Genomic DNA, 24,926 nt, shown 5'->3' on the forward strand with positions numbered 1-24,926 from the left:
GAGCGGCCCGGCTCCAGGAGCACCACCCACCATCCAGGCCCTGGGCCCCTCCGCGCCAGCACGGACCCCAGCACCAGCGCCTGTTTGCCTTTTTCATCAACTGAACAAAGCAGAGGCGATGCAAACGCGGCCTTGGGAAAGCGGGTCCACACATTCTTCCCTCCAGTCACCAGAGAGGGACGGGGTGGAGGGAGCTGGGTGGGGGCATAAATTACCCTGCAGCGTCCAGCTGCACCAGGAGGTAATAAAATGTGTTGCTAAGATACAAGTGCCAAAGAAGTTCATTAAAGGACACTTTAAACCAAGCTGCCAGACTCTTCTCCCTTTAAATGCTACTTATTTGGTACCGACCCTCGTGTTTATAATTAGATCCACAATATGAGAGCCGCGGCCCCCATTCAAGCGCACTCAGCAGAATTCATTAATAAAATAACTTCGACAAGGCACCGACTTTGGCGGGGGTGGGGTGCTGGGGGGCTGTTATCTGTGAAAACGTATTTGAGCCCCACTTCCTTATCTAAATGAGAACCTCAGCAGTCCTCTAGATGGACAATGGACCCTTGCCCCTGACAGCAGCTGGGGGCCCTGGGATAGCAGAGTGGCTGGATCTCAGGGATCCCTATTTTTATCTTAGAATCTTAGGTTATAGAGTCGGAGGGCTCAGGCTGACACATTCACCAGCTCCGTATTCAGCTCTCCACACAGTAGGCTCTGCTTGAAATGGTGAATGGGGGCAGGAAATTACTAGAGCACCACATCGCAGGATGGAGCCTGGAGGGACACTGACCCCTCTGGCGAGGTCAGGGTGACTGCCCGCCTCTGCTGGGCTGGGATGATGAAGAGGAAGCGGCCCGGCGCCGAGGGTCCAGGAGAGAGGGCTCCGAAGGGCGAGAGGACGATGGGCACCCAAGGATCGGCGGGACCTGGCCTGTGGGCACGTGCCTTTAGCCAGCAGCACGAAGAAAGGGCCCCAAAGCACCACCCACATCTAAACCTCAGGAGATGTCACAGGAGCCTGTGTTTCTGGCTTCTCATGAAATCCCAAAGGCGCAGGCTGCAGGGGGCCTGTGCCACGTGATGCCCAGGGCAGTGCTGGGCACTGCTGCCCTGCCGCAGGTATGGACTCTCCACGGGGGGACCGCTTGCCAGTCCCACAGCATCGGAGCTGGAGATTCTACGTTAGAGCCATCTCAGACTGTAACCAGGCAGGGACAGAATCCCTGACGCATCTTAACATTCCTGCACCACAGAATCCCAGCACGGTGAGAACCAGCCTCATCTCCCATCCACCACCCCTGTGCCAATTAAGTGCTAAAGGTCTCAGGACAACCAGGTCTATCAAGGGACAGCTCTCTTGATCAGGGAATTCCTCCAGACCTGGGGCTGAAATCGGCCTTGGGATAACTGCCAGATTCTAGTCAAAAGCTCCCTCTAATGTGATGGCCACTTGGTTATTTAAAGGCAGGACTTAGTCATCTGGAGAGGACAGCCCCGGGCTCTGCCCCATCTACTCTCTGACACCCTCTCTCACACTGAGCTGTCATTCACTCTCAAGCCACACTGGCTGCCACTGGAAACACAGGTAGAAACCGCCTCAGGGCCTTTGCACACCTTTCCCCCAGTCTAGAACACTCCTCCTGCAGAGCCGCAGGGCTCCCTCCTGCAGCTGCTATGCGCCTTTGCTCCAATGCTGCCTTCTCCATGAGGCCTCTCTCACCCACCCTATTTAATGGCCACCACCCTGCAGACACACATACCCCTTACCGCTCTTTCAGCAGAGCGCTGTCCCCTCCTAGCCCTCCCCATAATTCATTTACTATGTTCCTTGTCTATTACCTGTCTTCCCCTCTGAGACTGTGAGCCCATCTCAGGGGCCAATTCCATCCCCGTTTTGTCCTCCGCGGCCAGTGTGGTGCTGGCAGAGTGGGCACTGAGTGGGCATGTGCTGAACATCACACCTAAATCACGGGCAGTGACCGTGTGCGCCCCCACCATCTGAGCACCCTCTTCTGGACACATACGACCTGCCAAGGCCAGTGGACACAACCCAGAGGAGACACCAAAGGCCTCAAGGCACAGAGAGCTCTGCCACCCTGTCCCTTCCAGTCCGGCAGGTTCCAGCTCCTGCTTTAAGGCTCCGGCAGTGGACGGGGATGGGGTGGGGGGGACGTCCTGCAGCCCTCCCGTGATGGCCCACTTCCCAGCTCCTGCAGCTGCAGCAACACGCGGCACCCTTCCAACTCTGCGCCGGACGACAACGCCGTTTGTCTCCTTTCTTGTCAAGCTGGGATGACCCTGGAAAGGACCTTCTTGAGCACATGTCCCCTTGGCAGTGGCGGTTGGGAGGAGGTTGGAGATGTGGGCCAAGAAAACTTCGCATTCAGTGAGGCTGTCAGACTAGTTTAAGAAATAATTCCGGCATTTATCTGTGGTGCATTTATTACCACCGAGACGCATTAATCACAGACAAGAGTCAGTGTGGCTGATTGTGGGAAATGCTGCTTGTCACTTTGTAACCTGCATCTCACATTAAATCCCGGATCACGGTCTCCGGTATGTATATATTTTTAATTGCATTTTCAAGTTCATTTACATGTGCAGATTGGCTTTTCCGCCTCAGTGACATCAAAGAGAAACACATCTCCCTCTTCCTCTCTCCTCTTCCCTGCCCCATTTCTGCCTCTTTCTTTTTCCTGGGGCAAAAAGCCTCTCCCCAAATCTGTTATGTCATCACCAGGGACAGCCAGCTGGTCCCACCGGGAAGCCCCAACACACCCTCCCGCCAACTGAGGTTTCAGGTAACTTCCTGCTGCTTCCACTCAGGAGATCAAAGGCAGGTATTATCTCCCCTAACAACGCCTGCTCCCCTCATTCCCATCTCTCAGCACCTTTCCTGTTTTGGGGGGTGGGCACCCCAAGGGCAGACTCTGGAAGCTGAAGCGCAGGTAGCTGCTGGGTGAACAGCCCTGGTCTCACGGAGCCCTCCTCTGGACACTCACCTACACCTAGTGATTTACAGTCAGCGGGACCCAGACAGTTCACCAGGGGACAGTTCTGTGCTGCGCCACGCCCCCCGCAGCTGCCCACCCCACCCTTGCGGCCTAGGCAGTCACGGCTCCCAGGGTCTAACGGCCCTTCTGCGACCCACTCACGTGATGCCTCCAGCTCCTTCCTTGGTGGCCCTGTTAGCACACGAGGACACCTTGCACAGGACCCCAGCAGGTCATACACCGAGGATGCCCCTCTTGGGCAAGCAACTTCCAAAAGGAAACTCTAGTGAACAGAATTTAATTGCTTAAATGAAAACAATAGGCTTCTTCCGTGGCTGTGGCGCACTGTCAGGAAGACCGGTGCCCGGGCCTCAGGGCTGGCTCCTGGATGCCGCCCCCTCCCTGACTCAGGGCCGTCATTGCCCGCATGTGAGAATGGGGGCTTGGCAGAGGTGCCCTGCACCGCCTCCGTGGCTCTCCCCTCCTCCACTTCAGGCCATCATGCCAAGTGTGAGAGACATGTGCCCTCCACTCCACCGAACCCCAAGATGAGGGCCCAGTCCCGGCTGTGGACACACCAATCCGCGGGGTTCCTGTCCCGACAAAAACCCCCACTGCTTCTCTATTTCCCCATGGCAGTAACATCTCTGTGGCGCTGCCAGCTTTCTGCCTCTCATATTATTGTTAATAAGTTAATAAAGTAATATTGGGAACAGTTTCCCTCCAGCCCAACTGCTCCACTGTGTGTCAGGAATTACGCCCCGCACTTGGGACACGTGCCCTCATTACTCTCAGGACAGCCTTGCCTGGGAAGCAGCATTATCCCCAGTTTGAGACAAGATCCACCTGCCCCTTCTATCTTACTTGGGGTCTAGGGAACCACAGAACCCTGGACAAAAAAACTAAAATCCCCCATGGATGCACTTGTTTACACTGTTTTAACAAGACTAACGCAAGTGCCAAAAAAAAAGTAAAGTGCAGCCCGTTGGAGTCTGCACGGGATGCCCGCTGTCAGCAGAGGCTGGAACCAGAACGGAAGGTGCACCAGCGCCGTCTCACCACACTCTGGAAACCGCTACCAGCGACCAGGAAGTAACCACAAAAATCTTAAAGAAGTCTATTTATTTCTTCGGAGAACAGAGGCCATTTCAAAACAAGAGAACACCTCCACCTCAGAGCCACAGCAGTCAGGCCAAAGGGGGCTCAGGCCAAGACGGGGCTGGCCAGCAGAGGCTGGGGCAGGCACACCCAGGGGCTCTCCACGGCAGGGTGGGGAGGAGGGCCTCCTCCGGGTCAGTCCGAACCTCCCGCCTGCTGCTGGCTCAGCTTCCACACTGCGGAGACCCCTCCAGCACCCAGCCTGCCACGCTTCCCACCCTGTGCCAGATTCAGACCCAGGCTCCCTCCACGGTGCCGTGACCTTCTGCATCACAGAACAGCTACTCACATGCCAGGGAGGGCTGGGGGGTCACCCTGGATCACTAACTCTATTTACTTTTATCTCAACACAGGCCCCAGGGTTTTCTGACACACCACACTTTTCTAATTCATGGTATAAAGTACTGTCATCTCTCAGCCACACGGGCCCAAACCTGGACTACACCAGCTGTGTGACATCAACAAACCACTGTGCCTCTCTGGGCTTCAGCCTCCTCCTGAATGGAAATCAAGAGCAGGCCTTCCCCAAGGGCTGTGTGAATGAATGGGCTGGCCCAGAAGAGCACAGGGACTTGGCTCAGGGTCAGTGTCAGACATAAAGGCGGACTCTTGGTGGAGGACCGGAGGACGGCATCCAAGCCCCATCTGGGAACTCACTGTGGACACAGAGCTTGCGCATCGTCTCATCTAACCCTCCTGGCACCCCTTCCACATCACTTCTGGAGCAGCACTGTCACCTGCCTGTGATGCAGTTACTCCCATTTTACGGCCATGAACACACGTGCAGCCACTGAAGGATGGCACTGGGCTCATAGTCCGAGGCTGCCGGGTTTTAAACCTCCTGGTCACATGCCTTGCAGAGATAAAAGTGAAAAGGCTTACTGGTGCACTTTTCTGGAAGGGAAATCAAATTCAGAGTCCTACTTTCTTCAACACCCTGAAGTCCACACAGCATCGGGAAGATGAGTGGGGTCACCACCACAGCCTCCTCCAGAAACCTGCCGCTTCCCCTCAAATCCTCCAGTCTCTGGGGCCAGGCTCTGAGGCTGAGTCAGCAGGCACCCCAAAGAGGCCTCCTTAAGCCCCGTCTGTGGCAGAGTGAGCTCTGCAGCAGGAGCCCCCCGTGCTGCCCTCAGGCCGCAGCAAGCCGGGGCGCCCCAGTCAAAGGGATGCAGCAGTGAGGCCATTCAGTTCCTGAACAGACAAAGGCGGAGGAAAACTTGCTAAATCACAGGGCTAATCACCATCGCCAGCGGCTCTCATGAGGCGTTGTGGGATCACCAAAGTTATTACCAGAGTCGTCTCATTGAAAAAATTCAAAGTTAACCGAAATCAATTGTACAGTTCTGACAGCAGGTGTTTTAAGAGACTAAAATCAAAGTGAACTCCTTGAACTGGCTGGAGAAGACAGCAGAGTTACCGCAGACCTCTAGCAGGAGGTAGAAAGCAACAGGGCTCCCGCACTCAAAGAGGACGCCCCGAGCAGAAGCAAGCAACAACACAGGTGCTCAGCTCCCGGGTGCGGGGCAGGGCTGGGCAGGGACACAGAGGCCATACTGTTCTTCAAGTCAACGCCTTCGCTTCCAAGTCACTTCTCTGATTCACCTCAACCTCAGAAGACAGATCTATTACCACACCCACTTTACCAAGAGAAGACAGAATGCATTCAAGGAAGCAAAAAGGACTTGCCCAAGGGTACTCCGCAGGACGCAAGGAACTGGGACAGGGACCTGGCATAGTGACCTTCGGGCCTTCGCTCATCTGGCTACGTGGCATGACACTCCACAGTGCAGGGACTGACACACAGGGCACCCTCTCTAAGGTCCCAAACTGTCTGACCTCGGGAAGCTGCCCTTCTCTCATCAGCGGGGAAGACTCACCTGCCCTCCTGACCCAGCCATGGGATCATCCTGACAATCAAAGAGAAACACGTGCATCAAAGAGGGGCTGGAGCAGGCAGACCTGCCCAAGACTGGGTGCTGCTCACAGCCGAGGTACGGCATGTGCAGTTGGTTCCCCACTTCCCTGCAGATGCAAGCGTCACCCCTTCAGAGGGCTCCCCATGCACCGTCAGGGGCCACCATCCCATCCGCTGTCAGAGTGAGCCTGGTGGGTAGACTTCTCATAGAGATTCCGCACGGGGCCTTATGGACAGGGGACTGTGGAGACACCTGTGTCCCCAGCTATATGTGAAAACGTTTGTGAGCAGAGACCAGGTGAAAGCATTTTGTACGTGTAACACCTTATGAGATGTCACGACACCCCGCCAACACCCCATATCCCCAATACCTGGTGGGAGCTTGTTAATGTTTGTGGAATTAAACAGTTAGTCCACGATACAATGTAAAAAGCAAGTTTCGGAGCAGTAGGTCAGTGCGTTCACATGCCTTGGGAACAGTTTCCCTCCAGCCCAACTGCTCCACTGTGTGTCAGGAATTACGCCCGGCACTTGGGACACGTGCCCTCATTACTCTCAGGACAGCCTTGCCTGGGAAGCAGCATTATCCCCAGTTTGAGACAAGACCACCTGCCCCTTCTATCTTACTTGGGGTCTAGGGAACCACAGAACCCTGGACAAAAAAACTAAAATCCCCCATGGATGCACTTGTTTACACTGTTTTAACAAGACTAACGCAAGTGCCAAAAAAAAAGTAAAGTGCAGCCCGTTGGAGTCTGCACGGGATGCCCGCTGTCAGCAGAGGCCGGAACCAGAACGGAAGGTGCACCAGCGCCGTCTCACCACACTCTGGAAACCGCTACCAGCGACCAGGAAGTAACCACAAAAATCTTAAAGAAGTCTATTTATTTCTTACATCTGAATATTATTCAGATGTAAAAACCCGCCCTCAGCATCATTCCCACACCTCCCTGACGCATGCCCTAAAAGCTCTTGGCCATTTCCAAGACTAAGGTGTAAAATTCACGTCCATCCTTCCTGCATTTGGAGCCTCTTTTGCTCTGGCCCCCGCTTACCTCCTCCGCCATCTCTCTCCTCCTCTCTCATGGCTTAATTGCCAGAAAACTCACTAGCACCTGCTGGTTTCTTCAGGGTGTTATCTCTTACTGGGCTTGGCCACCAGGAACTCCTCTCTACAACCCAGATGTCCCCTCCCTAACCTCTCTCCCAGACTCCTCCAGGAAGGTGTCCTCAATCTCCAAGCCAGGAATGGGGCAGGTGCACCACAGCATGGTTTACACACTTTTCTGTAATTTCCTTGAAGCCTAGTTATCTATGCCTTACTCTTTTGTGAGGTTTCCATGGGGGCAAGCTGCTAGTTTGTTCACCTGTCTCCACTCATTTCAAACAAATGATTCTTCAATCTACTACTAATTGCATGCCAACTACAGGCTAGGGACTCTACCAGGATCCGTTAAGTAAATCGCTGTTAATCCTCACACCCATCTTTTAACAAAGTCACTAGCTCAGTCGATATCATTTAGCCCCTTCAAAGCACTGCTCTGAGAGCACATAGGAGAGGGTAAAGCGGACAGCCCTCGCCCTTTATGGACCTTCTGGGGGTGCTGCACGGCCAAGTGCAGGAGTGAGGAAGGTGCCCTAAGCAGAGGCTGGGCAGGTGGGCAGGGCTGTCCCCATAGGCTCTGTGGGCCTTCAGGTTTCACCCCAAGAGCAAGGGACACCATGATCACATTCAGGTTCTAAGACGCTTATGCATGTGGAGAATGTGCCCCAGGGGCAGGAGTAGATGCTGTACCCCAATTACTGTAGCCAAAAGGTGAAAACAACCCAACTGTCCATTAAAAGTGGATAAACAGGATGTGGTCTCTCCAGACAACAGAATATTATTCAGATGTAAAAAGGAATAAAGGGCTGACGACACATGCTACACTGTGGATGAACCTGAAACATGCGTGGTCAAAGAAGCTGGTCGTTAAGACCACGTACTGTATGATTCCATTCATATGAAAGCCAGAACAGGCCACTCTGTAGAGCCAGAGGTACATTAGGTGGTACCCAGGGCTAGGGTGGTGGGGGTGGGAAGGGGGCAGGGAGCAGCAGGTGATGGCCCAAGAGTTTCTTTCTGAGATGAAAATGTTCTAAAATTGATGGTGGTGATGGGTGCAAATATCTGTGAATACAAACATTTAATTGTACAGTTTAACGGGGCTAATTATATTTCAATAAAGCTGTTTGGTTTTTTTTAAGGGATGCAGTGAGGAGGCTACTGCAATCTTCCAGCTAGGGGATGTGGGAGGGATCACAGTGGAGGAAGAATGGGGGGAAGAGGGGCCCCAGGAATGTGGCTCAGATAAAAGTATCAGCCTGGGAGACTTTGGCTGTGCGACAGGAGTCAGAGGTCAAGGCCACACAGGTAGCAGTGGTCAAAGCTGTCTCAATCCAACATTCTTTCCTGCAGAGTATGACACGTGGAGCTTTTGGAGACAGCACTGGTTTTCTCTTCACCATGAAATGATGCTGTTTTAAAAATGAGATTTCAGTGTCTAGGTCAGGAAAATTAAAGTGTACCCTCCTGGATGAGAGCAGATTTGGAAAGAAAGCTTAGAATATGGGACACCCTTTTACTAAAGGACTGCAAACAACTAGGGAGCTGTGGGGATAAGTCCACCCTGCAATTCCATCTGGTGGGTACCTCCAAGGTAGAATCCTTCTGCCGTCCAATGTGGCTAGTGAATTACAGTGAAGACATGATTCAGTGCCCCGGGGCATGCCATATACATAATACCTTTCAAGAAGACATATTTTTATTGCTGCACTTGAGGACAGCCCCTTGGAATCCAGAGTTCATCAAATCAATGGACTGAGCAGTGCACAAGGCCTCAAGTTCACCTCCAGGGTCTTTCTCTCCCTCTCCTCCCCACATCAGCATGACTGCAGTTCACACAGGAGGTTCACCTCACTCTACGGTGAGGCTGAACTCGCATGAAGTTCAGGCCTGGAGATGCCCGCTTCATGGGGCGTCTAAATGTCATGCGGAGAACTTCTAAGAGGGTAGAAAAAAACACCCCAGTATTTATGATGGACCTGTTATTTACATGGAAGTGCTTGTTGCTTGACAATTTAGATAAAAATGTTACTGCCTCTCTGCGTGTGCTGCAAATTCATGATGTAAAACCACTGGAGCAACTAATGGAGTCTTCACACATCATATCTTGTTAAAGACTAGGGGGTCCATCCTCCACCTTCGGAATCACTACCCAGCAGCCGGACGTGGCCACACCTGGGAATGCAGCCTGGCCACTCTTGGCTGGGCCACAACTCAGCTCTGACCAATTCCCCCACACCTCCTCCTTTTTTTTAAGGTAAAAAATATGAACTCTGTTTTCAAATAGCAAAGTCCTACGGAACCTGGTTTCCTGTTCATCTCCAGCGCACCGAGAAAAACACTGAGAACTATATAGCATTTGTAGCTCTACTTCTGACCAACACCAGCCTACTTACTTCGATGAGTCCTCGATAAACATCTTTAAACACTTGTCCATGTTTCTAGAAGTAACTGAAAAAATCTCAGTGCCAAGGGCATGAATGGAAAATTGATGGCTGGGCACCAAAAAGATATTACTTGGTGGCTATTGTATTTCTAACAGATGCGGACAATGGGGACATCTGTTCCTTTACTATCTATGTGTGCACTTTTAATTGAAACTTAAACGTTTGTACACCATACTCCAAACAGGAGCGGCACAAAAACACATCTCTGGAAATGGAGATGGTTATGAGTTTCTCCCCAAGCAAATCTATAAATGAACACTATCTTTAATTTTACGTTGGATTAAAAACAAACTGAATTGCTGGCTTTTTCATACTGGCTCCCACATTTCAGTTCCTCCAGGGCAGGTTCTGGGGTGACCCAGCAGAGCCTCGCGGCTCCTCTTCAAGACCTGGGTGCAGTAGCCCAGAATCACCTCCAAGAGCTGGTTCATCGACCTTTTCCCAGCCAAGCTGCCAATCACCACCAAACTCTTCCAAGGAGAGACAGACGAGTAAATGTTAAGTCTACCCAACTCATTCGTGGGTGACCTCTGAAAGATTTCACCGCGGAGCCTGGGAGAGACAAGGCAGCTTTATTAGCATGCTGCACCACGGCCTCAGCCCCCTCCCCTCCCTCTTTTATGAGCCCTTGTTATATAAAATGCCACAAAGAAAAGAGGAAAACAACACAGTTACAACCACAAGTTCCCATGGCCAGGCCAAACCCTGGCTGCCCACCAGATGTTATTTTTAAGTCATTTAAAAGGGAAACATTTTTAAAAGGCCAGAGAACAAAAGTTTTCCTTGTTTTCTTTCCTTTTAAACACACTCACACACAAAAAGATGGAGGTACATTCCATTCACAAGCATCCTTCCCCGAGTTCAAATTTAAAGGCAAAGGCAGCCCGGAGCAGGTCAGCTACGCCAAGCGGAGCCGCAGCCTCCAAACAGAATTTTCAAATGTTTCTCTCCCCTCGTCTAAATTCCGGCATGCCAGATAATAAATAGCTATTCATTTACTATTATCATAAAAATTTAAACAGCCTCGAAACAGTTGCTACAATACAGAAGAAATGATCAAACCTAAGCTGCGAAAAGCCACTCCAAATAGTAAAACTATTGCTGTGTAGAAGCTCACATAAAGAGACATTGTTGCAATTAAAGCTGCTGGATTATTGGATTTTCTCTCTCTCGCTAGCTCTTTTCAATCTTCTACTCTGAGTGTAAGAGTCAACAACTTCCCGTTTTTACCCAGTGAAAAAAGCCCTTGATAAGCCCTCGGCTATCACACTGTACCAGATTTGGTGGTGGATTTTTTTTTTTTCTAAAAGAAAGTATCTGATTTGATTCTACACAGTGATTAAACATCTTTGTGCTCAGCGGAGAGGGGTCTTCCAACCCCTCCCCCTCCAAAAATGGCATCAAAGCAATCAAAATGGTAATGCCGGTCCCGGGTCCCCTCCCCCCGCGAACTCCCCGACTTCGCCAGGGCCGCGCGCCGGGCCCCCCTCCGGCAGGAATGGAAGCTTCCACTCGCGGATGGGGGCGAGGGCCGGGCGGGCACGCGCGGACTGGGCGGGCGGGGTGGGGGGGCCGCGGCACCGGCAGAAAGGGGTTAATGGATTCGTCCCAACCTCCAGTCCAGCGCGGCGCCCCCGACCGGGCGCGGACCCGCGGGAACAGCCATCTTTCTTTCCGCAGCCCCCGGCCCCCTCCTCGTCCGCGCGCCCCCTCCCAACACTTTTCAACTTTAAAGACTCGGAATGAACACCCGGCCTCCGAGTTCTCCCCCTCCAGGGCCGCCGCCACCTCCGCCCATCTCGTCCGTCTGTACCCCCTCCGAAAATTCCTCCGGGAGGGTCCTCGGATCCGGCCGCCCCGGGCCCGGAGTTAGGGGAGGGGGCGGGGGACCGGCTCTCCGGCCGAGCCGGGGGCAGGGCGGGGGCGGGGACGGGCGCTGTCCAAGTTTGGTGCTGACGACGGCGGCCGGCATTCCGAAGGAAGCGCGATCGATGGCCAGGGGGCGCGGCGGGGCGGGGGCGCCGGCCGGCCCGTGGGGCGGGCGCGGGAGGGGAGGGGACCGCGGGGAGGGGCGCCGGCGCCCCCGCCCCGCCAGCTTCGCAGCTCCGAGCGCGCCATTGGCTGCGCCCTCAAAGTTCTCGGCTCCCGGCTGCGCGGGGAAGGGGCGGGAGTGCGTGCGAGGGGGGCGGGGCGGGGCGAGGGGGAGGGGCGCGCAACGCGAGGAAGGAGGAGGAGGGGGAGAGGGAGGGAGGGGGAGAGGGAGGGAGAGGGAGGGGGAGGTGGCGGGGGCGCGCGGCCGGCCGCGCTCCGGCATTGGCATCTGTTCGTGGTGCTGAAACCCCGAGCTCAGAGCTCAGCTCAACTAAGTCACAATGGACAACTTTTCCTCCCCGAGGGGCCGGGAGGGGGTTGGTGGCGGTGTCCCCCACCACAGGGAGCTCCTCGCGGGTCCCGATCTACGCTTAAACGTCCGGAGACCAAAGTTGGGGCAGAACTGGGGGGTCCTGGGGGCACCTTTTCTTTTGTTCCCGGGAGCTGGCGTCAGGTTCCAAGAATAAAAAGTGGTGCTGAGAAGTGGCAGGGTGGGGGAGCCCGGAGAAAGGATTCCGAGTCAGGTTTACACGGGAACCCGGAAATTGCTTTTAAGTAGTTTGGTGTCCAGGCCCAGTTACTGCCCCCCACCCCCAACCTCACACACAGCCTGAAGTGGGGGACCCCGGCCGGGAGAGATCGCACATTCCAAAAACATGTCCACCAACTCAAAATGGACGCCGGGCTCGCCGCCTTGAGCGCAGCTCCTCTCTTTCGGCCACTGCCGGGGCCTCGCTCGCCCCCCAGGCCTCCGTGGCCCGGCTCTTTCTCTCCAGAAAAGGGGGGGAGGGCGAGCAACTTTGCGGGCTGGAGACGCGCTCCTTTGGGAGTCTGAGCGCGCGGCGCCAGGCCGGCACTTTTTAGGGTGCAGCCAAAGTGCCGGCGAGCCCTCCTCCCCACCCCGCGCGGGGCTGGGGGCAGCGCCAGCTCGCTTACTGGTTTGTCGCTGAGCGCGGCGATCCGCGGCTGTCTTTCGTGGAGCTGCTTCTTGACGTCGCCGTTCTGTGGAAACACGGAGAGCGGGCTCAGACCTGCCGCCCCGGAGGTCAAGTGCGCCCGGAGCCGGCGGGCCGCAGCCTCTGCCCTAAGTTCCCAAGCCGCGTCCCGCACGCACGGCGGCTGGGCAGTACCGCGCGGGTCCACTTACCTGTGGCTGCCGCCTCATCGGGGCAGCTCGCGGGGCGGGGCGGGGGCCGAGGCCACCCGGCGGCGCGCCCCGAGCCGTGCAAGTTTGCAGGCCGGGGTGCGTGTGCGAGTGAATGTGAGTGTGCCTGCGTGCCGGGGGAGGGGGGAGGAACAAAGAGCCAAGTAAACACGGCGAGTCCGTGTCGAGCAAAGCTCATAAATATTCAAGTCGCGTCCTAATCTCCCCAACACACACACACACACACGCGCACGCCGCAATACCGCCCGTGCTCCGGCCGCCACGCCACTGCTAGCTCGAGCAACAATCGCCAAAACTACTTTTGCAAACTGTGCAGGATTGCAAGGGGGTGGCGTTGGTGGGGGTCGGCGCGCGCGCGCGCACACACACACACACGGCAGGCTCACCAAGGGGACCCCTCCCGGAACCCTCAGTCCTGCAGAACCTGCGCTGCGAAAGAGAAGATGCAGGGCTCGGATCCCACGGACCCCCAGTCCCCAAAACTGTGCAGGATTGCAACCAGAGGGGAGCTCAGAGTGGGGTCCGTGCGTATACACACTCCCCTCACCCCCGGGCCAGGCTCCAGGGGGAGCCCTCTCAGGGCACCTCCAGATCTGCACTCTGCGACGATTAAGAGGACGCCACGCTCGGGTCTCTGGGCCCCCAAAGCTGGCCCGGGGCCCCGGGCTGCCTACCTGGTGCCGCGCGAGTTCCACGGCGAGCGCCTCGGGCCGGCTCTGCAGCTCCATCCCGGCAACTTGGGCAGCACTTTGCGCTCACTTTGGCCCCTGCTCCCGGGAAGTTGCGCGGCCCTGCGGGGGCGGGAGCAGGCGGGGCGGACCTGTTCTCCCGGGAGGGGAACACGCTCCCCCTTCCCCACGGCCTAAAGGGAGGGGGGCTGGCGAAGGGGAAGAAAGGCGCCGGGCCCGCGGCCACCCCAACTCCTCAGGCTGTCCGGCAAGTTGCGCCGGGTCCCTGGGCTGCTGACGCGGCCCGGCGCATGGCCCCCAGGCGCTGGGAGCCCCGCGCAGCCACCCGCGCGGCCGCCCCGCTGCCGCCGCCGTCAGCGCGAGCCGCCGGCCGGCAGGGACTATATTTCCTCCGGCGCGCGCCTGGATCTCGCTGGGCCTCGGAAAAGTTGTGCCTCGGCACGATGCTAATTCGGCAGTGCCCGGATGGAGCGGGCCGGGGCGGCGGGGGGCGGTGCCGTAGCCCGCTACCCGCCCCGCCCCCGCCCCTCCCGCGCGTGCGCACTGCCGCCGGGCCGCGGCCCGGTGCCCGGAGCCGAGAACAAAAGTAGCGGCACGGAGGGGCGCAAACTCCCGGCCCGCCGCTTGGGGCAGCCCGGCCCGCGACCTCTCGGCCAGGCGCGGCTTCTCCTCAGCGCCCCCGCCCCAGCCAGACCCGAGGGAAACGGGCGTCCAGCCCCGGGTGTAGACGCTTTCCGGTGGGAGGAAAAATGCCCATATTTTCATTTCTTTCCGCCCGGGGCTCGCGCGGCTCCCTCTCTGTCCCATTTCCCTCCTAACTCCTGCTTCCGTCCGCCTCGCGCTCCCACTTTATTTAAATTAAGTATCTTCCGTCCCCCTTCTGCCTCCTGCACTGCGACTCAGGACATCAAATTAGTCACTAGATTCCCCCACCGCCTGATGGCCACCGTGTGGTTTAAACACTATGAAAATTGATCTCTCGGCTGTTACTTTAATGATTTTTTTTTTACGCTTACAATTAAAGTCTCAACAGATGTCACTGGACTTTTTAAGACTTGTTAAAAACCGTACACATGCCCGGTCAATGTGACATAAAACAATTATAACTACAGCTGCGGAGGTCGCATTTCAAAACTCCCAGCCCCACAGCCAGGAGGTTAATGCCTCCGAGTCGATATGACCTTCACGGAGTTTCCATCCTCATCAATATCGTCGGAATGCTTTGTACCCTATTGGTAGCATCCTGGTATGTTTGAAAGATGCTGGGGAGAAATAGGGCAATGGTATTTCACAGTAAAAAGAGAAACTTCACTATAATTTCATAATTCTTCCTCCATAGCACAAAAAGTACCCAGGTACACAGAATCAACAAGTGCCCTTTTCAGCATCGGCCAGCATGCCACACCTTACTTCTACCATCAGCAGAAGTCGCTGGAATTTTTTTTTTTCAGGTCAGAACCCCAGTGTTGCTGTGGCTGTTATTAAGGCATTTACAACAAGTGACTTATGTGTTTGTCATCTGAGCTGCCCCAAGTCTCGGGGCCTCTCATCCCTGACCCCAGCACCCAGCCTTCAGGAAGGTCTCTGTAAGAGATCACTGGGTAATTTGTGAGATTTGTTATCCCCACGCGGAATTTAGACGTGCTAAGTGGTTACAACCCATTTGGTCTAGCACCAACCAGGCAGGAGCAGGGTTCCCCAAATGCAGAACAGAAAGGCTGATTCTGGGTACCCCAAGGCGCTCTGGCTCCTTCCCCTCAGGGTTCAGTCCAACTGAGGATCCCCCCTACTTATTTTTTTTGCTGGCCTAGACACTAGCCTGGTAAAGTGGACTGCCCGTGGGACCAGTGTTCAGAGAGCCAGAGAGAGTGCATGTAAGAGGATTCCTACTGTAATCTCTGTAAATGTCACTGGCTTTTTGGTAAAAATTCATAATAATTTCATTGGCCATGAATGTAATTAAATCAACAGAGGTTAGTCAGATTGTGACCTGTGCAGACTCAGGCAGATGTTGGCTCAAGGATAGTGGCTCCTACCATCCAGCTATTAAAGTACCATTTGCAAGTTTCTGTTAATTAATTGAGTCACAGTAATGATCATCCACATGCCCCTTTGTTGTTTTCATAGTTACCCAATTCCTGAGCAAGCAACTGAGACCAGGGCTGGGGTGCTCTCTGAATAGGTGGGAGCTGGTTCTGTGGAGCAAGGCCAAAGCTGGGGTTCCCTGAAGCCCTCTTGCAGAGCCCTGGGCTGCTGTTGCAGAAGCACTTTCCCCTGCCCATGCCTTGCACTCCTGACTACCCTCCCTTTGCCCACACTGTGCCCTCCATCTGGAACTCCCTTTCCCTCCTAACCCACTTTTAACAATCCTCTTCATCCTCCCAGATTCACTTTTCCTGGGAAACTTCCTCTAATTTCTACCCATAAATTATTCTTCCCTCTAGAGACCCACCACCAAGAGCTTACTTAGCATGGGAAGTCGGGGGGGCATTCTTAAGTGTTTTCTTCCCCACTGGAGCCCAAACCAACTCCAAGCCTAGTTTGTGAACAGAGCTCAGTACATGTTTGTGGAAATAGGGCACAGGGTCCCGGAGCCAAGTAGGTGCTTAGCTGATGAAAGTATGAATGAATGCTAAGAGAGAGACATTCTGTTTTTAGAAAGGTAGGCTATTCATAATGGAAATGAGCAATGTCTACAGTTTATCCCAGTGTCCATGTTTCTCTTCACCTGCACTGGTCAAGCGGATGGGGGCCTGGATGGGAGGTTGAATATCTGGGTTTGAGACTTGGGTCCATGCACCACATCGAACCCCTTGGACCACGGGGGCCCTGGCTGTTTCTGCCTTTGTTGGCTTCTGAGTGAAACTTTGCACCTTAGGGCATGGATCTGGCCCCCTGGTGGCCAAATATTGGCTGAGTGAAAAGTCAGAAGTCCAGGGGAGTTAGTACCTCATCAAATGAACTTGGACCAACTAGAAGCAGGATTCTGGTAGGAGCCAGCAAATCAGTATTTCTCCCCTCTTGGAATGCTTGGAGCCCAGTGGTCCCAGCTAGCGGTCTGGGTGACCCCACATCACCTAGCAAGTTGCTGTCTTTGGTTGAATGGCAGACAGCACATAATCCACACCTTGATCCCACTGTCCTTCCCTCCCTTTCCCATCTTGCTGTCCTAGGACTGCACCTCAGACACAGACTGAAGCTGTGTTGTGCTTCTGTTTTTGAAGGAGCACCCCCAGCCTAAGGGGTATAGCTATAGCTGTTATACCACAAGGTTCTGGGGAGGATTAATGAGATCACATCTACAAAAGCCCTAAGTACGTGGGAAAAAAGCAAAAATATTAGTGAATATTCTCAGACTAGAGAATTGGTCTTTGGCTTCTCCCCCACATGAAAGATTCCTATAAAAAGGTCAAAGCGAATCTTGAAAAAGGACTTCAAAAGCAGCTCAATAAGCATTTAATATGCAACTATGGTGTGCAAGGTCCTACGCCAAGTACTGTGTGACACACTACGATTAGACGGTCCCAGGCCCTGGGAGACCATGGTAGTAGTGAGGGCTTGGACAGAGAAAACACAGGCATAAGAGGTTATAATCCAAAGAGCCCTGCATTTAAAATAGCACCAACTGAGAGAGATGGGATAATGGGAGGGAAGGGTTAATTTTGGGAGGGGTGGTCTGAGAGGGGCTTGTGAGGTCATTTCAGCAGAGCTTTGGCAGGTAACAATACCCTTTGTTCTGGGTGTTTTGCTATTCATAACACATTCCCCACATCTAGGATCTCCCTGGCCTTCACCAGAGCCCCAGGAGGTCAGGTGGGTAGCCCCACATCACGGGTCGCAGACCTGATGCTCAGGGCACCAGCTTGACTGGGGTGATGCACAGACTGAGCTCACCAGCCCCACGGGGCAGCAGAATGGAGCCCATAAGCCCAGGGACTCCCAGGATTGTCAAAGCCACCAGAGCAGAGACAGGCGCCTGCAAGGACTCTCCTCCCGACGGGCAGCAGCCCTGCGAACAACTTCACTGAGGACTTCCAGCCTCCAGATTGTGAGAGGCTATTTCTTCTGTTGGCCCCCAGTTGGTGGTCTTTTATAGGCAGCTTGGACACCACCAACACACTCCAGTCGCAGAGTTGCCTGTGTGTGGTTTCAGCCTGTGTGAATGTCCAGAGCAAAAGTGAAACGCCATATTCTCTGTACTAGCATCCCGGGGCTCACACAATAGCTTAAATGACAGAAATGTGCTCTCTCCGAGCCCGGGAGCCCAGGGTCAAGGCGCAGGCAGGGCCGGTTCCTTCTGAGGCTCTGAGGGGAGTCTGCTCCAGGCCTCTCTCCTAGCTTCTGGGGTGTGCTGGCAAATTTTGGCATTCTCCTGGATCTCTGCCCCCACCTTCCCATGGGTTCCCCCTGTGTGTGTGTCTGTGTCCAAATTTCCCTTTTTATAAGAACACCAGTCATGCTGGATCAGGGGCCACCCTGATGACATTGTTTCAATTTGGTGACTTCTACATAGACCCTATTTCCAAATACGGTCTCATTCAGAGGTACTGGGCACTGGGACTCCAACATATGAATTTGGGAGAACACAGTTCAGCCGTAACAGCCTATGAGGAACATTCCTCTCCGAGACGACCAGCTGCGCAAGGAGGCCTGGTGGGTACTTGGTTTGGAGGCATTCACTGCATATTTACTGAACACCAATGCCTGTCCCTGCACTGAGCACGCTAAGCGCGTGCATTTTAGCTCTCAGACCTTGTTCCTGATTTATGTATCTAGTCCTGTGGATCGGGCCCAGGAACAACAAACACGTGCTGATTTGGACTTTTTGCAAGTTTGGTGCGGATTCTGCTCTTCTGCCCTCCCTCTATTCTGAAGCGATGCATTTCACCTGATTTACAAACAGAAGATGACAGGATGCTTGTCATGAACTCTGGGAACCCTCCACCAGATGGGGAAGGAGAGGCAGCGTGGGGTGGGAGGAGGCCTTGCTGGCCAGGGCTTGACCAACCCTAGGAGGCCCCTGGGCAGCCCTTCCCCTCACGGACCCTGGTAAGGGCCCTTCCTCCTGTATTAACACTCAGTGGAAAGCCCTGGTTCAAGATCAGGGGACCTGGAACTGGAGCTCTGGCCCCCTGGCTTCTCCTCCTTCATATCAGCTACACATTAGTTGACTCCAGTTTGACATTAGTGTTTCCTTTATTTTGGAATTCTCAAAGCTTTTCCCTGAAAAAGCTTATTTTGATTCACAATGTATTTCTAAACCACACACCTATTGATAAGTCAGCTAAAGATGAAAGGCAAGTCCTCCCCGTTATGTTGATAATCCAAAATCCCTTTAAACACAAACAAGGCCTCTCTGAAGGCTGAGAGAATGTCCACAGGCCAGGGTGGCATCCCTTTCCAGGATGGAGAAGGTTCTAAGGGTCTGGCCCAAGGCTGAGGCTCCCTGGGTGTTCAGAGAGAGAGAGGATGAGGACTGGTGGCCCAGTACCACGTGTGCCCACCCTGGCTAACTAGACCGTCCCATCACATCACCCTTTAAGTAAATCTCACGCCTCTGGCACACTGGAGAGGCAGGCATAGCTACCAAGTTTTCTTAAAGGAAGCCCAGGGAAGCTAGTAAGTTGTCCCATATCTTGGCCAGGGTGGACTAGAGTCAAGATTCAAACACAGGGCTGTCCGATTCTTGGCCCGGGATGTTTCCATCGCATCCGGCCATCCGCCCTTCTGCACGGGTCTCTACCGCAGTGGTCTCACCAGTTTAGGAGTCAAAACGCCTCTCGGGGAGTTCTTTCCCCATCCCACTCCCATACTTTCTCTTATCTCCCTTGCAAACAACAGTGCAATTTTCAAAGGCAGAATTCAAAACCCACAGAAACCACAGTATGACTGGCGTATAAAAATCTGTACATACTTAACATATACAACTGGATGAGTTTGGAGAGAAGTGTGTACTTCGAGCCATCACCACCATCAACGCCATGAACTTATCCATCACCTCCAAAGTTTCCTCCCGCCTCCTTCATTAATTTTTTTTTAAATTTAACTTCCTTTCTTTTGTGGTAGGGGCATTAACACGAGGTGTGTCTTCTTGGTGGAACCTAAAGCACATGGTGCAGTGTCTAACTACAGGCACGATGCTGTACGGCGCAGCCCCCGTTGTGCCTTGCTGCCCAGCCCCCGTGAACACCACTGTTCCCCAGGGTGACGAGCCTGGGAAGGGGACCCGGAGGTGCAGACTGGGCAGGGTCAGAGCTGGCATAGGGGTGGCTGGCAGTGGAGGAGAGAGACGAGGATTAGCACTTACAGAGAGCGTTCAAGCGCCAGCACCCCAAGGCATACACATACGCTATTATATAGTATGAACACCTGGGGAACACTGACATTTTGCCCCATTTATAGGTGAGAAAACTGAGGTGCAGAATGTGAGCTAATCAAAGTCCTCCCACCTATCTGTTGGGAGCCCTGTATTTGAAGCCAGGTTCTGCCCAACCCCAAAGTGCCAGCTCTTGGGAATTCAGGAGGAGGAAAAAATTCTCAGCCTTTTTTCTGGGAGGCCTGGCCCCTGTGCCCAGAGACTCTGCGAGGCATCCACACCACCTCCCAGCCCGAGCTCCTCTCAGGGAAGGAAGGAGTCGGGAGGTGGATACCTGGCCATCCTCGGACTCAGGAACTGGGCCCAAGGTTTGGCAGGTGCCCGTGGGCTGCTGGCTTCACCTCTGGGAGTTTGGGGTTCCTCCTGGTAAAGGTGGATAACTTGGACATAAATTGAGGAAATGGCCCAGAAGGACAGGAGCTCCCCGGGTGCATCCCTGACCGCCTGGATCCCACTGGGCACCACGAAGACAGGTGCAGTCCCCAAAGGGAGCTGAGCCCTGGGTGCCACCTGAGAAGGTGTCTGTCCCAAGCTCCCATTACCAGCGGAACCGTCCTCAGCAGCACACCCACCTCATCACAGAGTCTAAGTCAGCCGCTGGATCCTCTTCTGAGGATGAGTCCGTGTGTTGCACAGATATGTAGGATGCCCTTTATAAGGAGAAATAAAACTTCTCCAGAATGCACTGTGACCTAATCATTTATTTCTCTCTATGCCTGGAAGACTCAAGGAGCACAGGAGTGGAATTAGTTTCCAATTTTCACATTTGGTGGTGTTTTTACTTGCAGGCTTCTGGCCAAGCAGTTATTCTGACCCTGGGACCTTTCTGCAGAAAGATGCTAAAGTTATTTTTCACTTGTCTGACCCTGAGCCTGGTTCTCTCTGTGGACAGAGTCGAAGTGCATCAGGCAGTAATTACTGGGGAACAGAATGAGGAAGAACTGGCTGTGCTCCGTGGCATCATGGTCCTACTACGTGTCAGGCAGCACGCTGGAGGCTATGGAGACACTGGCGCCGTCCAGGGGTTCCCAGTCTGATGGGGACAACAGGTTTCCACCCCGCACCTCACAGGTGGGTCCAGAATAGGTGCCTGTGAGAGGGACTGGGGAGCACCAAGATGGAGACCCTGGTCCCACTGGCAGCTGCTCACCCCATCCTTTCACTGACCCCACCCCAGCATCCTGGGGTACAGCTGTCACCTCCACTCTGCATGGGAAAACTGAGGCTCAAGGCAGGATATTCGCAAGTCACCTGGTTAGTGGATGTCAGTGAGGGTTTAGATCCTGGAGTCTGAGCTCCACTGCCTTTCAATTGCAGGGCACATCAGGACAAGGGTTCCGTGAGCTACGGTGTGGGTGCATGAACTCACAGGTGGGTGTGGGCGCGGGGGCACCAGGAGGAGGGAGATGGTGGCCTAGCTTGGATTTAGCCAGAAGCTGACCCTGAACAGGCTTCCAGTGAAAGAGTTTAGCTGATAGGTGATCCTGGGAGGTGAACCCCAGGAAGCACCTGTGGGATGTGGGATGTGGGATGTTGTAAGGGGGCCAAGCAGACTGAGTTACAGAGCAGGTCACAAGGGTGGGTCACAGGGCTCCCTCTGGAGACCCTGGATCTCACCTCCAAGTTGTCCTACTCAGTGACAATGGCTGGGGTGCTTCCCCTGCAGCTTTCTGCCCATCATTGGCTAAGAGCTGCTTCCAGGAACCGCACAGACCACACCAGCTTCGGGATGCAGGGGAGGAAGGCAAGATGGGAGGGTCAGGGCGAGGCAGCATCCGCCCCAGCGAGGGATCAGAGAGAAGCCTGAAGGCTGTGCAGTGGGTGCTGGGATAGCCCCGGGCCCGGGGACCAGTGGGAGGAGGGACCCTGGCCCCGAGGGCTTGCACTGGGCGCAGCTGGACCCCAGAGTGCACGTGGTGCCACTGGGAGGCAGCCTCCTGGCACCAGAGGCCAGGAGGACGGGCCTCAGGTGGGGTGAGGACCTGCTGGTCACTGGCGGCCTCCTGATGGCTGCCTCCAGATGGAGGGGCTGTAGCCCCCAGCCCTGGAGGCTGGACGGTGACTGGAAATGGGGCAAAGCAGTGGGAGCCCTGGGGAGGAGGTGTGAAGGTGCATGTGTGCCCAGGTAAGGCAGGGCAGGGGAGGGGGAGGCCCTCTGGTTCCTTGCCTGGGGGACCAGATGGCAGAGCGGGACTGGGTGGGCCGGGGAGGGGAGGCCGGGGTGGGCATGAGATTGGGTGTTAAGGCGCTGCCCTGTCCAGGCTAGTTTGGGGTTCACTGTGTGAAGCATAAAGGGCAGGCCCCAGTACAGGGGTAGGTGTGGAAGGGGGGGTGAGGTTCACGATCAGTGACTCCCTTGTTCCTTCTCCCATTCATTTTCCTCCCTATGTGAGGTTAGGTATGTCCCCCCAAAATTCACATTCGTCCCAGAACCTCAGAATGTGACCTGATTTGGAAGTAGGGCCTTTGCAGATGTGATCAACTCAAGACAAGGTCATCCCGTAGTAACATAGGCCCCTGATCTAATGACTTGTGCCCTTACTATTATTTAAAAAACAATTCTCTATTTATTAAAAAGGGTCCTACAGCTCTGCAATCACAGCTCAGCCATGGCTGTGGAGAGAGATGGCAAGGCCAGCCTGGTAGCCCTTCCTATCAACGCTGAGCTCCAACATTTGGCTGTGCCCCTTGCAGGCTGTGGGCATCCCTGGTAGCGGGGCAGGCAGCAGAAGCATTGGGGCAGGTGGCACCACACTCTCAACAATCACAGAACATGGCAGGCCCACCTGACAGACATGGCAGCAAATCATCCTATATAGCTTTGCTTTCTTTAAAATTGTTACAACAGAGTGGAGTTCAAGCCAGGAGCAGGACTCTATGGTAACTGAAGACCAAGTTGGTGGCCTAGGCCCTGGCCTGCTGGGACAGACCCTGCTTGCACTCCGCGTGGATCTGTCACCTGGGCAGCAGCCAGGTAGGTGGGTAGTCACAGGCCAGGGCCAGGAGTTCACAGCTGAGCACTTGGGACAGAGGCACCCAGAGAGAGCCCGCGTGGATGGACAGCTTTGGAGATCGCCCCGAGCTGGCAGCCGCAGCAGAGGCAGAGAGGCCAGGGACAGGTTCCCACCTAGAGCCTTCAGTGGAAGCACAGCCCTGCGGACCCGGACCAGTAGCCTCCAGATCGGGAGAATCGATGTCTGCTAGATAAAGCCACGCACTGCGGAACGCAGCCCCCGACATCCTCGAGCCCTTTCTCTCCTTCCGCAGCCAAGCTGGGCCTTATTTGAGGAATGCCACCTCCTTCCTGAGCCACCGCCATCCTGAACCCCCTTACTTGTGGGGGGGGTTGAGGCTAGATCTGATTCTTCCAATTAGTGTTCGCCCCGCTGGCCTTAGTTGGCTTTTACCTCCCCTGGGCTCCGGCAGGCTGGGTGTAACGCCTCCCTCTGGTCGTGATGATGGACAACAGAGGCTCGAACCTCGATGCCCTGTCGTTCTCTAATCCTGCCAGCTCTTCCTTCCGGGGCCTATGTTTGCCGGCAAAGAAAGTCAAATTCAATTATTCATTCACTTATTCAACACATGTTTTTTTCCATAGTTCATTGCAAACTTTCAAGGACTTTCAAAAAGATTTCTGTTACTCTCTCCGTTCGGTTAGCCGAATGCCAAGGCAGCCGAGCAGAACGGTGTCTTGCTTCCTGTTTCACCTGCCCCCACGTCCATTTCACATTTGAGCTTACAAATTCCAAATTAAAGATCATTTATTAGGCACCCACCATGTGTCAGATACCACAGGAGACACGTTAGGTTATAATAATAATCATGTTGATAAAGTTTATTGAATGAGGGCATATTAAATGCCAGGTATTCCATCAACAGTCTTCCATGTTGTCTCATTTTAATCATTTTCCTCCTTCACAAAGGCCCTGAGAGGCAGGTATTACTAACCCCATTGTATAGATGTGGAAACTGAGGCCAGCATACACTGAGCGGCTGATCCAAGGAAGCATGGCCTGTCAGTGATTGTTTCTGACCAAAACGAACCCAGGTCCAAGCCTGGTTACCACCCTCCGTGTCACACCTATACTGGCCTTGCAAAAAATGCCTGCCCGCACTGGCCGGAGGGCTGATCGCCGCCGTGGTCTGTGGATGTTATAGGCCAGTTTATCACCCTCTGGGCAGGGCATTGGTAAACATCTTTCAACTTCCACGTGGCAGTCACTGGCAAGAATAGTAGTTAAGAAGTTAAGAGTTATTAATAACACTCATAATAATGAAACAAGATCATTATTATAACAATGAGAGCTGCCATGAACTAGTGTTAATTACAATGATTACTAATTTACTGGGGGATAAGAAGACGACTCAAGGCACGTAAATCAGGAGGAATGAGAAAGGCAAGTATGTGAGAAAATGTGTGAATGTGGAAGTTTTGAATATCTGCCTGACAGTGGCTAGAGAAGAATTTCAAAACAATTGTTCACCCAAGGATTTCCCCCTTAGATAACTGCTGATTCATCAGATCATCTAAAAGTGCAAAGAAAGAAGGGAGGGAGGGAGAAAAAGGAAAAGGCGCTCTGGCCCCTTGGGTCATTCTATCCATGCTAAGATGCAGCTATTTAGATGCCCAGATGGCAATACAGCTGAAGCACAAAGCAGACGGGGTGTGCGGAGTGGGGTGGGGAGCATTGTCTGTCCCTCCACTACCTTATTCCCAGTAGCCAGAACATTGCCCAAATAAGATGTGTGTTTATGGAAGTCATACTGATTGCTGTTTCTCTGTTTCTGGTGGTGGTGTCATCGTAAATGAATGCCAAGTCTGGGGCGTGTCATCCAGCCAACCACTGGCTGGGCCCCACACTTCATACCGTAGGGCCAACGAAGGCTTCGGTCTGCGTACATTAGCAGGCGTGTGTGTATTTATTTGTCTGCCTCTGTGTTCTAACAAGGACTCAACTCGGTGCTAAATAAACTTGTTAAAAATTGG

The 24,926-nt window shown here is 54.1% G+C and overlaps 1 protein-coding gene across 3 annotated transcripts in view; it reads right to left on the minus strand.

The window, feature by feature from the left end:
* Nucleotides 1-14,031, minus strand: part of PHF21B (PHD finger protein 21B) — an 81,872-nt gene extending 67,841 nt beyond the window's left edge. Inside the window, exons 1-2 of one of the 3 annotated variants that reach the window (XM_073214018.1) lie at nucleotides 13,549-14,022; nucleotides 12,646-12,711 (exon numbers count right to left, since the gene is read on the minus strand). In XM_073214018.1, coding sequence (XP_073070119.1) covers nucleotides 12,646-12,711; nucleotides 13,549-13,602 — 120 coding nt within the window. In that variant the 5' untranslated portion in view covers nucleotides 13,603-14,022. Of the gene's footprint in view, nucleotides 1-12,645; nucleotides 12,712-12,856; nucleotides 13,146-13,548 lie in introns of those variants that run through there. The other 2 variants (XM_073214019.1, XM_073214020.1) reach the window with 2 other exon arrangements.
* Nucleotides 14,032-24,926: the final 10,895 nt, after the last annotated feature.

Source organism: Manis javanica, chromosome 10 (genome assembly GCF_040802235.1).
Source record: "Manis javanica isolate MJ-LG chromosome 10, MJ_LKY, whole genome shotgun sequence".
Classification (NCBI taxonomy): Eukaryota; Metazoa; Chordata; class Mammalia; order Pholidota; family Manidae; genus Manis; species Manis javanica.